The 14619-nt window shown below is 43.2% G+C and overlaps 1 protein-coding gene across 1 annotated transcript in view; it reads right to left on the bottom strand.

The window, feature by feature from the left end:
* Positions 1–272: 272 nt before the first annotated feature.
* tbx4 (T-box transcription factor 4) overlaps positions 273–14619 on the bottom strand; it is a 106825-nt gene continuing 92478 nt past the window's right edge. The window contains exons 7-9 of the mRNA XM_080210516.1: positions 13937–13941; positions 11136–11369; positions 273–1067 (exon numbers count right to left, since the gene is read on the bottom strand). Of these exons, the coding sequence (XP_080066642.1) occupies positions 451–1067; positions 11136–11369; positions 13937–13941 (856 nt within the window). The 3' untranslated portion in view covers positions 273–450. The remainder of the gene's footprint in view (positions 1068–11135; positions 11370–13936; positions 13942–14619) is intronic.

Below are 14619 nucleotides of genomic sequence, written 5' to 3'. Positions count from 1 at the left end.
AGATGATTTTAAAAATATGATACTGTTCTTTATATATTCCACTATCGGATATAAGCACAAAATACATGTCTTTTAGCGCTGTTCATAATGCACACAAAAATGCAGAATGCATAGATTTCCCGGTCTAGCCACGCAAGACTTCACATCAGGAGAGTACTGCAGCTTTGGCTATTATGTCTTTCTTAGTTTACTTAAGACATCTTTGCAGAAAACATCTTTACAGTTGGTTTAATCAACTCAACATTGAGCAAGAATCACAATAATCTGAAGTAAGTAGTGAATAGCAGAAATATTCTTGAATGTATCTCTGGTTTAGTAGAGTCAAAGGGAGGGAATATGGTGAGGCAAATTCTGAGCTTTTTGCAGCGTGAAATCTACCTGCCCAACGTCAGAAGCCCAAACCTTTTCTGCAACCGTCTTACTAACACTGCTGGGTTATATCAGTCCGAGTCAACTGTCTGTCCAGTTTGTTACAGGCCCCAAACCGGAATGGTACTGGGTAGGTAGCTCTCTCGGTAAAGATAGGCTTTGTGAGAAAAGGAATTCCCGAGCGTTCTGAGCGTGAGGAGAAGGTGGGATTCTCTCATGGGGCGAGAGGGGAATTCTGTCTCGTGGGGAACATGAAGAAATGGGTACCCGTTGTCGAACCTGGTGCTGAGGTGGCGAATGATAGCCACTGAATTGCGAATCGCAGGGAGGCTGTGAGCTCTGTCCTGGAATGCTGGAGAGGTGGGGCATCATAGCTGTGGTGGTGAAGTGAGCTGAGAAATGCTGATAAGGAACGGGTTCCATGGTCTGAACACTACAGTTAGCATACGGTGGAACGGAAGCCCACATGTTGCAGTTTAATGTTTGAGGAGGGTGTTCCTCAGCGGCGGCTCCTCCGGGCACATCGCTTCCAGGGGTGGAAAACATGCAGGCGTCCCTTAGATCCGCTTCGTTCCGATAGGATGGACTCATCACCTGCTGGTCATATGGTGGCGGACGAAAGTAATGTTCTTCCGCAATAGAAGCGGGGGCTTCGAGAAAGGGCCGTTTACAGGAGAGCTCTGGATGGCCATGGGCTTCTGGAAGAAAAACAATAAAGTGTGTCATTTATCCTCTGTAAAAAACTAAATTATTGCTTGTAATCCACCTTTCTGCAGCCACCTGGCAGAGTTAACCAGCCTCCTATCCATTGACTCTGTCTACACTTTCCGCTGCCTCGGCAGAGCTTGATGTGGCGATATCGGCGTTGGACTGGGGTAAGCACAGCAAGAAGTCTCACAACACCAGGTTAAAGTCCAACAAGTTTATTTGGAGCACAAGACACAAGCTTTCGGAGCATTGTCCCTTCATGCTACAGAATTACCAGAATGATAGCGAGTGGGATAACTTGATCTTGGGTTTGGACACTGCTCCGCACAATATCGAGGGCCGAAAGGCCTATACTGTTCTATGTTCTAAACCTGTTGGACTTCTTACTGGGCAAAGCAGCCAGCATAGTTAGGGACCCCATGCAGCCTGGACATTCTCTCTTCCGCTTCTTCTGTTGGGAAAAAGATGGAAAAGTCTAAGGTTACATACCAACTGACTCAAGAACAGCTTCTTCCCTGCTGCTATCAGACTTTTGAATGGACCTACTTTGCATTAAGCTGATCTTTCCCTGCAAGTTAGCTATGACTGTTATACTACATTCTGCACTCTTCTCAATGAACGATATGCTTTGTCTGTACAGCGTGCAAGAAACAATACTTTTCACTGTACCCCAATACATGTGACAATAATAAATCAAATCAAATGATAAACAAGGGCAGTGCAGCACTGAAAATATTATTCACCTTTGGTTCCACTAATTACAACTCAAAATAGGTTTGCTAATTCATCCCAGGGTTCTGAAGGAAATGGCAGAGGTGATAGTGGATGTCTTAGTGATTATTTACGAAACTTCGCTGGACTCTGGGGAAGTGCCGGAAGATTGGAAAACGGCTAATGTTATGTCGCTGTTTAAAAAAGGGAGCAGGCAAAAGGCAGGGAATTATAGGCCAGTTAGTTTAACGTCTGTAGTTGGAAAAATGCTTGAATCCGTCATCAAAGAAGAAATAGCGAGGCGCCTAGAAAAGAATGGTTTGATAGAGCAGATGCAGCACGGATTCATTAAGGGGAAGTTGTATTTGACAAATTTATTGGATTTCTATGAGGATGTGACTAGTGCGGTAGACAGAGGGGAACCAGTGGATGTGGTGTTTCTCGATTTTCAAAAGGCGTTTGATAAGGTGCCGCACAAAAGGTTGCTTCAGAAGGATAGGGTGCATGGAGGTGGGGGTAAGGTGTTAGCGTGGATAGAGGATTGGTTGTCTAATAGGAGGCAGAGAGTTGGTATCAATGGGTGCTATTCCGGTTGGCGGTTGGTGACTAGTGGGGATCGGTGCTGGGGCCTCAGCTATTTACCATTTATACAGATGATCTGGAGGAGGGGGCTGAGTGTAGGGTAATGAAATTTGCTGATGACACAAAGATGAGTGGAAAAGCAAATTGTGCGGAGGGTGTGGAAAGTCTGCAGAGGAATCTGGATGGGCTCAGCGAGTGGGCGAGGACCTGGCAGATGGAGTATAATGTTAGCAAGTGTGAGGTTAGCCACTTTGGCAGAAATAATAGTAGGAGGGATTACTATTTAAAGGGCAAAAAGCTGTAGCATGCTACGGTGCAGAGGGACCTGAGGGTCCTTGTGCATGAGTCGCAAAAACCCAGTCTGCAGGTGCAGCAGGTGATCAAGAAGGCGAATGGGATGCTGGCCTTTATAGCGAGGGGGATAGAATATAAAAGCAGGGAGGTCTTGCTGCAACTGTACAGGGCACTGGTGAGGCCGCAGCTGGAGTACTGTGTGCAGTTTTGGTCGCCGCACTTGCACAAGGATATTTTGGCTTTGGAGGGAGTGCAGAGGAGGTTCACTAGGCTGATACCGGAGACAAGGGGGTTGGACTACGAAGAGAGACTAAATAGACTGGGTCTGTACTTGTTGGAGTTTAGAAGGATGAGGGGGGATCTTATAGAGACGTATAAGATAATGAAAGGGATGGATAGGGTAGAGGTAGAGAGATTCTTCCCACTCAGAAAGGACAGCAGGACTGGAGGACACAGCCTCAAGATAAGGGGGGGGGTGCAGTTTAGAACGGAGTTGAGGAGGAACTTCTTCACTCAAAGGGTGGTGAATCTCTGGAATTCTCTGCCCGTTGAAGTGGTGGAGGCTACCTCAGTAAATATATTTAAGTCACGGATAGATAGGTTTTTGACAGACAAGGGAATTAAGGGTTATGGGGAGAAAGCGGGAAAGTGGAACTGATCCACTTCAGATCAGCCATGATCTTATTGAATGGCAGGGCAGGCTCGAAGAGCTAGATGGCCTACTCCTGCTCCTATTTCTTATGTTGTTTTAGTTTTATTTTATAAATATCTGCCTATCTCCCTATTTCTCTCAACTTGTTCATGTATTTATTTTTGTGATGAGCAAGGTATTGTTGGAAAATTGAACGTTTTTTAATCATTTCAGCTGTTTGGTATCCTAATCTAACTTGTTGCACTAATTAATTCTCTATTGTTTAATCTACAAGATATGATATGAGCATTATCATATTACTCCCTTTTTTGAAATGTTTAATTCTAGGCAATAGTTTTGAAAGCTGCAAAAACAAGTAAGACTAGGGAAAGCACCAGTTGATCCAATAATACGGGACTATACCTGGGCTGATAGATTGACTAAGAAGAATTTCAACATACAACCTTTTAGAGCAAAATTTTCCCATAGAATTCAAAAGTGAAATCATCTAAGTGCTTGTTGTTTTAGAGAGTATGTTTGTGTTAAGAAAGATAGATGGAGATATGGCAGTTTGCTTAATTAGTAAATACTTCTCAATTCCAGCAGGTGTTCTTGCTCCTGATGTAACATCATGACATGGCTTCCTCCTGTAGCCATGTTGCCCGAAAGACTGCCTCCCTCCTGTAGCCATGGTAAGTACTCGAAGTAGCCCAGTTGAGATGGAGGTTATAGGTACTGGATATTTCAACCAATGTGACGTGAAGGGACTCATGATGTATCTTCCTAAGTATGTCCTTATTATAATGTGTGATGGAATGTTTTCTGTAAATCTTGAATGGTGGCTATTAGATAGTTCATAGAATCATAGAATAGAATCATAGAGTCCCTGTAGTGCAGAAGGAGGCCATTCAGTCCATTGAGTCTGCACCAACCACAATCCCACCCACACCCTATTCCCGTAATATTTACCCAGCTAATCCCCCTGACACTAGATTAAATTTAACATGGCCAAATAACCTAACCCACACATCTTTTGACTGTGGGAGGAAATTGAAGCACCCATAGGAAACCCACGCAGACACGGGAAGAATGTGCAGACTCCACAGAGATAGTGACCCAAGCCGGGAATTGAACCCAGGTCCCTGGCACTGTGAGGCAGCAGTGCTAACCACTGTGCCACCGTGCCACCAATCTGTCCAGAATCAGTCTGTTCAATCAGAAATGGACTGACTCTGAATACATTTGTTGCAATATCTACTAACAAACCTTCATTTCAGTGTCTTTGGTACACTTGGATTTTTTAATGTTTTCTGATCTCCAGTCTAAAAATTCCTTGAGATTAAGTTTTATCTCATGTAATTAGTCCTGCCAGGATATACATTTTTCTGCCTCTTGCACCTTTGCAGCCCCCTGCGTATCATTCAGTCAGTCACATGCTTCCTGATCATTTGCTAGTGCCACTGTAACCACACACCAGGGCACCTTTGCTGAGGATAGAAATATGAATTGTCCTCCAATAAGTGGGTCAGATGCCCACCAGAAACATAGCACATGTGTGAATAAATGTGCAAATTGCTTTTTGTATAAGAGTAGCAAGACTGAGAATAATTAATTAAAAGCATCAACAAACCCAAGACGCAGAATATAAGAGAAAAAAAAGAAACAATTGAGTAAAAACAAAATAATGTGTGTGCTCAAAAGCTGAACTAAAAGCAGTATGTGCTGCAATAAGTCTGGCAGCATCTGTCAAAAGAGAAACAGAGTTAGTGCTTCAAATCCATTTTGACTCCTTAAGAACTTTTTTAATTTGAAGAAGAATCATATTGGACTTATTTTTCTCTCTCCAAGATGCTGCCAGACCTGCTGAGTGTTGGCAGCCCTTTCTATTTATGGCTCAGAAATGTGGACTATGTACAGCAGGCACCTCAAACCCTGGAGAAGTAATCACCAATGCTGCCCCTGCAAGGTCCTGCAAATCCATTGGCAGAATAGATGCACCAGTGTTAGTGTTCTCACTCCGGCCGACAACCCCAGCATTGAACACTCAATCAGCATTGTGAGAGCCACATCATCCCCATTTCTGACTTCAAAAACAAACACTCGGAGACTCAACATGGCAAGCAAGCCCAGGGAGATCAGACAAAATGCTTCAAGGATGGCCTCAAAGCCTGCTTGAAAAAGTGCAACATCTCCCATCAACACCAGGAAATCCCTAACCCAAGACTGCCCAAAGTGAAGGAAAAGCATCTAGGAAGGAGCTTAATACCTTGAGTTTCATATCCGGGAGCAAGCTACAACCAAACATCAACATTGAAAGAAGAGTGTGACAACCTGGACATCCCACCCACCTGCTCCTCCAAACACCAATTGCCCAACCTGTGACAGAGACTGTGGCTGGTGCACTGGACTCCGCAGCCACCTGGGAACACTTGAGAATTAGTCATCCCTGACTCCTAGGGACTGCCTGAGAAAAAGACTTATGATTGAAATGCATTGCTTGAAAGGGTGAAAGCACATTCAACTTTAAAATGGAAATTGGCAGTATACTTGAAAAGGGAAAAAAAATCATGAAGAGAGAACAAGAGAATAGAATTAATTGGATAGCCCCTAGGGGATTTTCACAGTTACTTCATTGCAGTGTTAATGTAAGCCTACTTGTGACACCAGGAAAGTTTAAAACTTTTAAGTTTTTTATTTATTAGTCACAACTGAGTCTTATATTAACACTGCAATGAAGTTACTGTGAAATCCCCCTAGTTGCCACATTGCGGCACCTGTTCGAGTCAATGCACCTAACTAGCACGTTTCAGACTGTGGGAGAAAACCCATGCAGACACTGGGAGACCGTGTAAACTCCATACAGACAGTGACCCAAGCTGGGAATCAAATCCAGGTCCCTGGCGAATAAATAAACTTTAAAACTTTTTCAAAGCGCCAGCGCAGGCGTGAAGAGGCGAATGGCTTCATTCTGATTCTATAATATCTGAGGAATAACAGTGAATGGGGTAAAGTGTGGTCTGGAAATGTAATCTTTTATTTTCTCCATTCTGCCGACTGTAATTTCGCTACATACTGAAATCTAATTATCCCCAAATGCAAATAAGAAGTCTCACAACACCGGTTAAAGTCCAACAGATTTATGTAACCTGGTGTTGTGAGACTTCTTACTGTGCCACCCCAGTCCAACGCCGGCATCTTCACATCATATCCCCAAGTGTTTATAATTAGAGCCTGAAAGCAACACTCAAAGTACAACAGAGGCTGCGATTGGGACGTGTGAGTGTAATTAAGAATGATGCAAAATGCTGTAAATAGGTAAATAAACAAAAGCAAATTACTGCGGATACTGGAATCTGAAACCAAAAGAGAAAATGCTGGAAAATCCCAGCAAGTTTGGCAGCATCTGTATGGAGAGAAAAGAGCTGACGTTTTGAGTCCAGATGACCCTTTGTCAAAGAAACATCAGCTCTTTACTCTCCTCACAGATGCTGCCAGACCTGCATTTTCTCTTAAATAGATAAATGTTTGCTTAGGCTCCAGTGGATATTCTCATGTAGTTTCGTCAAAAGGATTCCAGTAATGTCAATCTATGAATTTGCCAGGAGGAGAGATTTAGCAAATAGCACTGCCGCCTGTTCACACTCGGACAAACTGTGACCAAAGCGTCCCTTTCCTCGCAGCTCCCCAAGAACTGAATACATTTACCCGGCTCTCCTCCCTGCAACAAATTCCTAGTGTTGGGTGGGATGTTGCTCAGAGGTAATAAGCAAGCCAGTTTATCAGTGTACACCAGTGTTGTCCAATACACTCGCCAGTTGTGGCGAACCGGCCACTGACGTGGCGAGTTGATGCTGTTCGTTTTCAGAGACCCACAGTACAGCGTTGTGTCAAAGTTGAAGTTTTAGATGTGAGTGTGTGTGTGTCACTCCCTGGAGCGCTTTTTTGTCATTCCTCCCTAATTGAGAAAGGAATATTAAGCCTTGTTGCTATTAGACAGGATTCAATCGCGGCCAGACCGCCACTGTGTGTCATCCCAGTTTGGTTCAGTTGTCGGGTTTCTCCTGAGCTGGACGCTGAAGCCAGTTCAATGCAAGTGGAGAAACAGTCTGTCTTTTGTTACCTTGTGTTCCTGTTTCTCTCAATGATGATCCTTTTAGATCCGCGATGGACAGCGATTGGGAGGCGCTGGGAATGTTTCCGGGGTCTAGAGTCAAGGGGAAGCTGACAGAAAATGTGGTTCTGTTCAGAATGTTTGTTGTGGTGTTTGGCTGTGTGGGGGCGGGGGGGCAGTGGTGAAGGGGGAATGGGGGGACTGGGCGGTAAGTGATGCCCACAACAGCCCCTGAGGGCTCAAATGTGGTAAACTTGGGGAGTTGCAGCAAGATTCAGAGTATTCCACCCTGATTTTAATAGATCTCTTGAAACGAGTAATTGAAAACAATATTAGCATCATCAGTCTAATAGGAGAGATTACAGGAAGTTGGCCATAAACCACGGGTCCATTAACTGCCCGTACGCTGTGTTTGGAAATGACAGGCGACAGAGCGTACCCAAAGCAAGAGTCAAGAGTGCAGAAGCCAATAAATAAAGATTTGTCCATTCTTTTCCCTCCTTGACTTTCCTAATATGTCAATTATACTGTAACAGAGTCAGCTTGCTCTTGAGGAAAGTTATTTCTTGAAATAAATTGGAGCAAGCTGTCAAAAACAGAACACTTAGATTGCCGCCGCCTTGTGAAAGTGGATACAGCAGGCTTGTTTGCGGAACAGTTGGATTGCAAAATCCTTTTGAAGCAGCTCCCCTGTCTCTGACAGTGAGTGTATTGGTTTTGATTGCTGACAGTTTAAAACCTCAATTCTATTTCCAATAAGATGCACTTTTGATTTATTAATATTGCATATATTTTCGATCAGGTGGCGAATCCGGTGAGCAGACAAGAACATAAGCGTTAGGAGCAGGGGTAGGTTTGATTTTGATTTGATTTATTATTGTCACGGTTAACCCTGCTGCCTCACAGCGCCAGGGACCTGGGTTCAGTTCCCATCTTGGGTCACTGTTTGTGCAGAGTCTGCACCTTCTCCCCGTGTCTACGTGGGTTTCCTCCGGGTGATCCGGTTTCCTCCCATAGTCCTAAGATGTGCAGGTTAGGCTGATTGGCCATGGCAATTTGCCCCTTAGTGTCCATGGGTGAGTAGGTTAGAGGGATTAGCAGGTTAAATAAGAGGACGGGGATAGGGTCTGGTGGGATTATTGTCTGTGTGGACTCGATAGGCCGAATGGCCTCCTTCTGCACTGGAGGGCTTCTATGATTCTATATGTTGGTTAGGCACATTGGCCACGCTAAATTCTCCCTCATTATACCCGTACAGGCGCCGGAGTGTGGAAACTAGCGGATTTTCACAGTAACTTCATTGCAGTGTTAATATAAGTCCACTTGTGATACTAATAAATAAACTTTAAAGTGTCTGCTATTGCGACAGGTTTGACAAGCTTTGAAATCCAATTGGAAACTTTGGAGTAGACCAGGACTTAGTGATTGCTGGGCTGTGTCTTTCTGTCAGCTGGTTAGTTTCTTGGCAAAAGAGTAGTTTGCCTCTCTGACCTGCCTGTCTGCTGACGATTGTGTAGCGCCAGGAAATGTGGAGGAAAGAAGGAAAGTAGTAGTATCAAAATGCGGGAAACAAAAATAACTTTTTTTTAAAGGAACCGCTCATTTGTCAGTAAGCATGCTGCTTTCCAAACTGATGGTTACATTGGCTTACGTTTATCCATTTTCTCTAGAAAAACTGGAAGTTTTAGTAATTTATTGCCATGCATTATCTTATGAGTAGAAACAGCGAGTCCAGGGAGAAATCAGAGGATCGTATTAGTTCTCTGTTATAAAAATACCATTACTGTATAGGTACAAAGACCAAACTTCTTAACATCGATCAACACAAGGAATGCTTATCAGTCTGAGCTGTTGATTGCTGACAGCCTGCTTCCAGACCTTGCTTCTTGCACTTACCCAGGCACCCGCAATACTTAGATTGAAGTGTCACATTCTCTGACAGGATCAAGAGCCCTTCTCATTTTCCTTATCGCTCCCTTTCCTCCCATCCTCACCACAGTCAAATTACATTTCCCATTAATGTCAGGAGAACTTCACGTAGACAGACACACCAGTGCAAGAAAATATTAACTTCATAGATGCAAACGCATTATGTATGTATTTACACAATGTACAGGTGGTACCAGCTTTATTGTTTAATAAATTATTTTCATCGGGAGATGGGCTGATCTGTGCTTCTTGCATCTCTAGCAACGTGCAGCATTGGGAAAAAATATTTGCCAGTATATCAAGCACCTGTGGTTTCACCATCTGCTTTGGAAAAAGAGTTTGTGCTTTCTGAAATGCTTGATGTGAGCGTTGCTTATCGCTCCAGGTGCTGGAGTCGCCTCTCATTGGAAATACTCAAAGTTTTACCGTCGCTATGGTGTGTATGCTGTACTGCAGACTGTGCGATGTATAGTTTAGAGAATGTTTGTGAGATATCAGCATAAAGCATATGATATGTGACCATCCATAAAACTTCTATATGTAAAGTTTTGGGTAGTTTTATGAGCTGCAGCCGGGCCCTTACTTGGCAGGACGCAAGTGTGGAGGTCAGCGCCCCCATATCACGGTCCTGCCGATTTTTCAGTCATAAAAGTAATGTCTAGAAATTTGATCGGTCTGTGAATCGGACCTTTTCGTAGAATCCCTACAGTGCAGAAGGAGGCCGTTCGACCTCTCGAGTCTGCACCGATCACAATCTCACTCAGGCCCCATCCCCGCAACCCCACATATTTACCCCACCAGTCTCTGAAACTAGGGTCAATTCGAGAATGGCCAATTAACCTATCCAGCACATCTTTTGGGTTGTAAAATTTTTCTGTGAAGTTCCACCCCAAAACCTGTCAGATCTAAAAGTACTGAGTCCAAAAGTGCTTAATAATCCCAGTCTTATCGAGTTCTATATCTCCAGGCTATAATTTATTCGCGTCATTCTAAATTAATAGAATCACAGAATCGTTCAGTGCAGAAGGAGGCCATTCGGCCCATCGAGTCTGCATACCGTATCTGGTGCATCCACCGATTATAGGAGTAAAAATCAAAACAAAGGTTCGATAGAACATTATTTGTCATATTGAAGGATAGACAGGAAACAAATGGCAGAAAACACAAACGGATGACATTCTGCAGGCATAGGTTTGTACTCCGTATCCTCTATAACAACACCGGAACCGAGAAGATGCAAAGAGCTCGCTTTTGATTGCGGAATCATCCTTGTTATTTGATGCAGCAGCTACTCGCTGGCAGTAAAATTCATGCCTTGGAGTAACAGAACAGTTTGTTTTGCTGTTTGTGGTCAAACAAAATGGGATGTTAGCAGAGATTAAATAAAAGCAGATGAGTAATTTGGGGTGGAACTGTGGCACAGTGGTTAGCACTGCTACCTCACAGCGCCAGAGACTCAGGTTCAATTCCAGGTCTGTCTGTGTATAGATATTTGTATTTTCTCCCCCTTAGTGTCAGGGGGATTAGCAGGGTAAAATGTATGGGGTTACGGGAATAGGGCCTGGTGGGATTGTGGTCAGTACAGAGTCGATGGGCTGAATGGCCTCCTGTGCTTGTAGAGATTCTATGAGTGTATGCGCCAGTATCCAATGTGTATTTCAAAATGTCATTAAAAGAGGGAATGTTTTTTGAAGGAACTCTTTAAAAGCATTAATTATTGTCTCATTGCTGTCATCATTGCTTAAGCCTCATACATCAACCATTACCCAGTATATACTTAAAAACTTTGTCACCAGTTACCTCTTGGTTTAAAACAGTGATAGATCAGCCCCGAATCTCTCTGTGCCGCGAAGGGGCTGAGTGCCAGATCCTGAGTGCCCGATGCAGTTAACTGAATGGGTCCGCTGTTGTCGTACGGGTAATGCTGATGACCCTGTGTCCCGTGAGGCGTGTTGACTTCCATTTTCGGTGTCAACTGACCATGGTTCGAAATGAGCCTTTGCCTAACAATGCTTTTTGAAATCACTGGATATTCTCTGCAAAGAAAACGGAAGAAATCTGTATTTGTACCAAATGATTTCCTGCAGCAGTACACATGGAGTAGGCCAGGTGCCCAGAGGTAAAGTTTTAAATAAACTGTTTCAGTGCCGTACATATTTAGGACTTCTGAGATACACAATTGCAGTACTGAAGTGTTGCCTCTGATGGCGGAGTGTAATCACAGTGTAACAAGTTTACATAGAGGGTTTTCATTATAGCTGTGGACATAGAAATTTCAATTAGAAATGTCGACATGAATGTGACAAAAACATGAGGAGAAGAAGATTATTGGATAAGAAGTCAGATTGGAAGATATCCAGCTGCATTCCCCAGGAGTCAGTACTAAGACTGCTGCTTTTCCTGCATGGTGGCACAATGGTTAGCACTGCTGCCTCTCAGCGCCAGGGACCCTGGTTCGATTCCCGGCTTGAGTCACTGTGTCTGTGTAGTCTGCACGTTCTCCTCATGTTTGCGTGGGTTTCCTCTGGGTGCTCCGGTTTCCTTCCACAGTCTGAAAGATATGCTGATTATGTGCATTGCCCCAAACAGGTGCCGAAGTGCAGTGACTAGGAGAATTTCACAGTAACTTCATTGCAGTGTTAATGTAAGCCTTACTTGTGACTGATAAACAAACTTTGGTTGGCATGATTTCAAAATTTGCAGATACCAAACCTGGCGTATTGTGAGCTGTGAGGAGGATAGTGATTGATTTTAGTATTGCATAGACAGGTTAGCAAATACATGGCAGATGAAATTTTGTGAAGAGACAAATGAAGTGATACATTTTAGTAGGAAAAATGAGGAAAGGAAACAAATGAAAGGCTTCAATTCAATGATGGGTGCAGAAAGATGACAAGAGTAGATTGAAAAAGTGGTTAACGAGACACATGAAATCCTAGGCTTTATGAATAGATACATGAGTACAAAAACTAGGAACTAATGGCAAACCTTTTCACTGCAAATGGAGGACTGTGTTCAATTTTTAGGTGTTGCACATTAGCAAGGATATGAAGTTTGTGCACTGAAACTTTACCAGAATTGTCCCAGAAATGAAGGATTTCATTTACTGGACAGATTGAAGAAGCTGGAGTTGTTCTCCTTAGAGAAGGGCAAGAGGACATTTGATAGAGGTGTTCAAAATCATGACGGGTTTAGACATTGCTCTTGCAGAGAGCCTGCTTGGACTTGACAAGCTTATTTTTTAAGAAGTTTATCTATTAGTCACAAGTAAGGCTTACATTAACAGTGCAATGAAGTTACTGTGAAATTCCCCTAGTTGCCACAGTTCAGCGCTTGTTCAAGTCAATGCACCTAACCAGCACGATTTTCAGATTGCGGGAGGAAACTGGAGCACCTGGAGGAAATCCACGCAGACACAGGGAGAACGTGCAAACTCCACATAGACAGTGAGCCAAGCCAGGAATCAAACCCAGGTCCCTGGCGCTGTGAAGCAGCATTGCTAACCACTGTGCTACCGTGCCACCCTCATTTCTGTCCTATGATTTGAAGTCTACATGAAACGTGGATGAAATCTGGACTGAGACTAAGGGCATATTAGACTTTAAGGCAAGGCTAGATAATTTTATGGCAAGGATAGATACATTTTCGAACCATAAAAGAATCAAGGGTTATGGTGAGTGAGTGGGTACATGGAGCTGAGTCCATGAAAAGATCAGCCATGATCTTATTGAATGGCGGAGGAGGCTCAAGAGCCAGATGGCCGACTCCTGCTCCTAGTTCTTACGTTCTGATGTAAAGTTTATTCTTCACAGAGGCACCTTGACATGTATGAATTCTGGCCTCACATTTAGGAGGGATTATCCATTTCATCCTTCTCCATTCTACCTTAATTTTTCATATAAATATTTTTGTTCTGATCTTTATTTTAAGAAATCAGTAGAACGCCTCTTAAAATTGCCTGGCACAGGGAGCTTTTACTGATATTCACATAGAAATGCATTGAATGTACAACAAGGAAAACAGGTCACCTGATCAAACCTTTCGAATTAGTGTTCAAGCTCCACAACATGATCCAAACCATCTTGCCCCATTCTGTTCTTTTTAACCTTCCTCCTTTATTCTCCCACTTCTCATTCTCTTTTTCTCCATCTAACTGTCAGTCAAACCTGGTGTGTTGACAGTTCTTGCCTCGGACCATTCATCTTGAAAGCAAATTCTACAGACCCTGTTTAGCTTCTTATACTCTTAATTCTGTATCACTGGCTCTTCCAGCTTCATGAAGACTTCCAGCTACTGAAAACAGATATTCAAGTTTGCTGATGGCACCACCATAGTGGGTCATGTCTCAAACAATGATGTGATGTAGTACAGAAAAGAGACAGACAATCCGGTGTGATGACAATAATCTCTCCTTCAATGTCAGTAAAATGAAGGAGATAGTCAGTGACGTCAGGAAGCATAGTGGAGGACACACCCCTGTCTACATCAATGGGGATGAAGTGGAAATGGTTGAGAGCTTTAGGTTTTTAGGTGTCCAGATCATCAACAACCTGTTCTGCTCTGTCTATACCCACACTATCGTTAAGAAAGCCAACCAATACCTCTACTTTCTCAGAAAACTAAGGAAATTTGGTGTGCCTGCTATGACTGTCACCACCATTTACAGATGCACTGTAGAAAGCATCCTTTCTGATTGTATCATAGTTTGGTATGGCTCTTGCTCTGTCCAAGATTGCAAGAAAGTACAAAGGGTTGTGAATGAAGCCCAGTCTATCATGCAATCTAGTCTCCCATCCATTGACTCTGTCTTCACTTCCTGTAGCCTCGGAAAAGCAACCAGCATAATCAAGGACCGCAGACATACTCTCTTACACCTTCTTCCATCAAGAAAAAGAAACAAAAGTCTGAGGACACATACCAATTCCCTGCTGCCCTTCAGACTTTTAAATGGACTTACCTTATATTAAGTTGACCTTTCTCTACACCCTAGTTTTGACTGTAACACTATATTCTGCACCCTCTCCTTTCCTTCTCTATAACTGGTATGCTCTGTCTGTATAGCATGTAAGAAACAATACATGTGACAATAATAAATAAGGAGTCCTGAGTTTTTAAAGCAGAAAACAGTTTACCATCCTTTCATGATGTTTTGGCATCTTCACATCATAATTTTTTAACCCTTCTATCATTTTGTCCTATGACATACAAATATCCTAAAGAAAATGACTCAAGTTTTTTTTATTAATTATGGTATGTGGGCATTGCTGGCTAGGCCAGCATTTAT

The sequence above is a fragment of the Carcharhinus amblyrhynchos genome, chromosome 23 (assembly GCF_965287045.1).
Source record: "Carcharhinus amblyrhynchos chromosome 23, sCarAmb.v2.hapA, whole genome shotgun sequence".
NCBI classification, from domain to species: domain Eukaryota; kingdom Metazoa; phylum Chordata; class Chondrichthyes; order Carcharhiniformes; family Carcharhinidae; genus Carcharhinus; species Carcharhinus amblyrhynchos.
The sequence above is the reverse complement of the archived record's forward strand: the minus strand, read 5'-3'. Positions and strand labels throughout refer to the sequence as shown.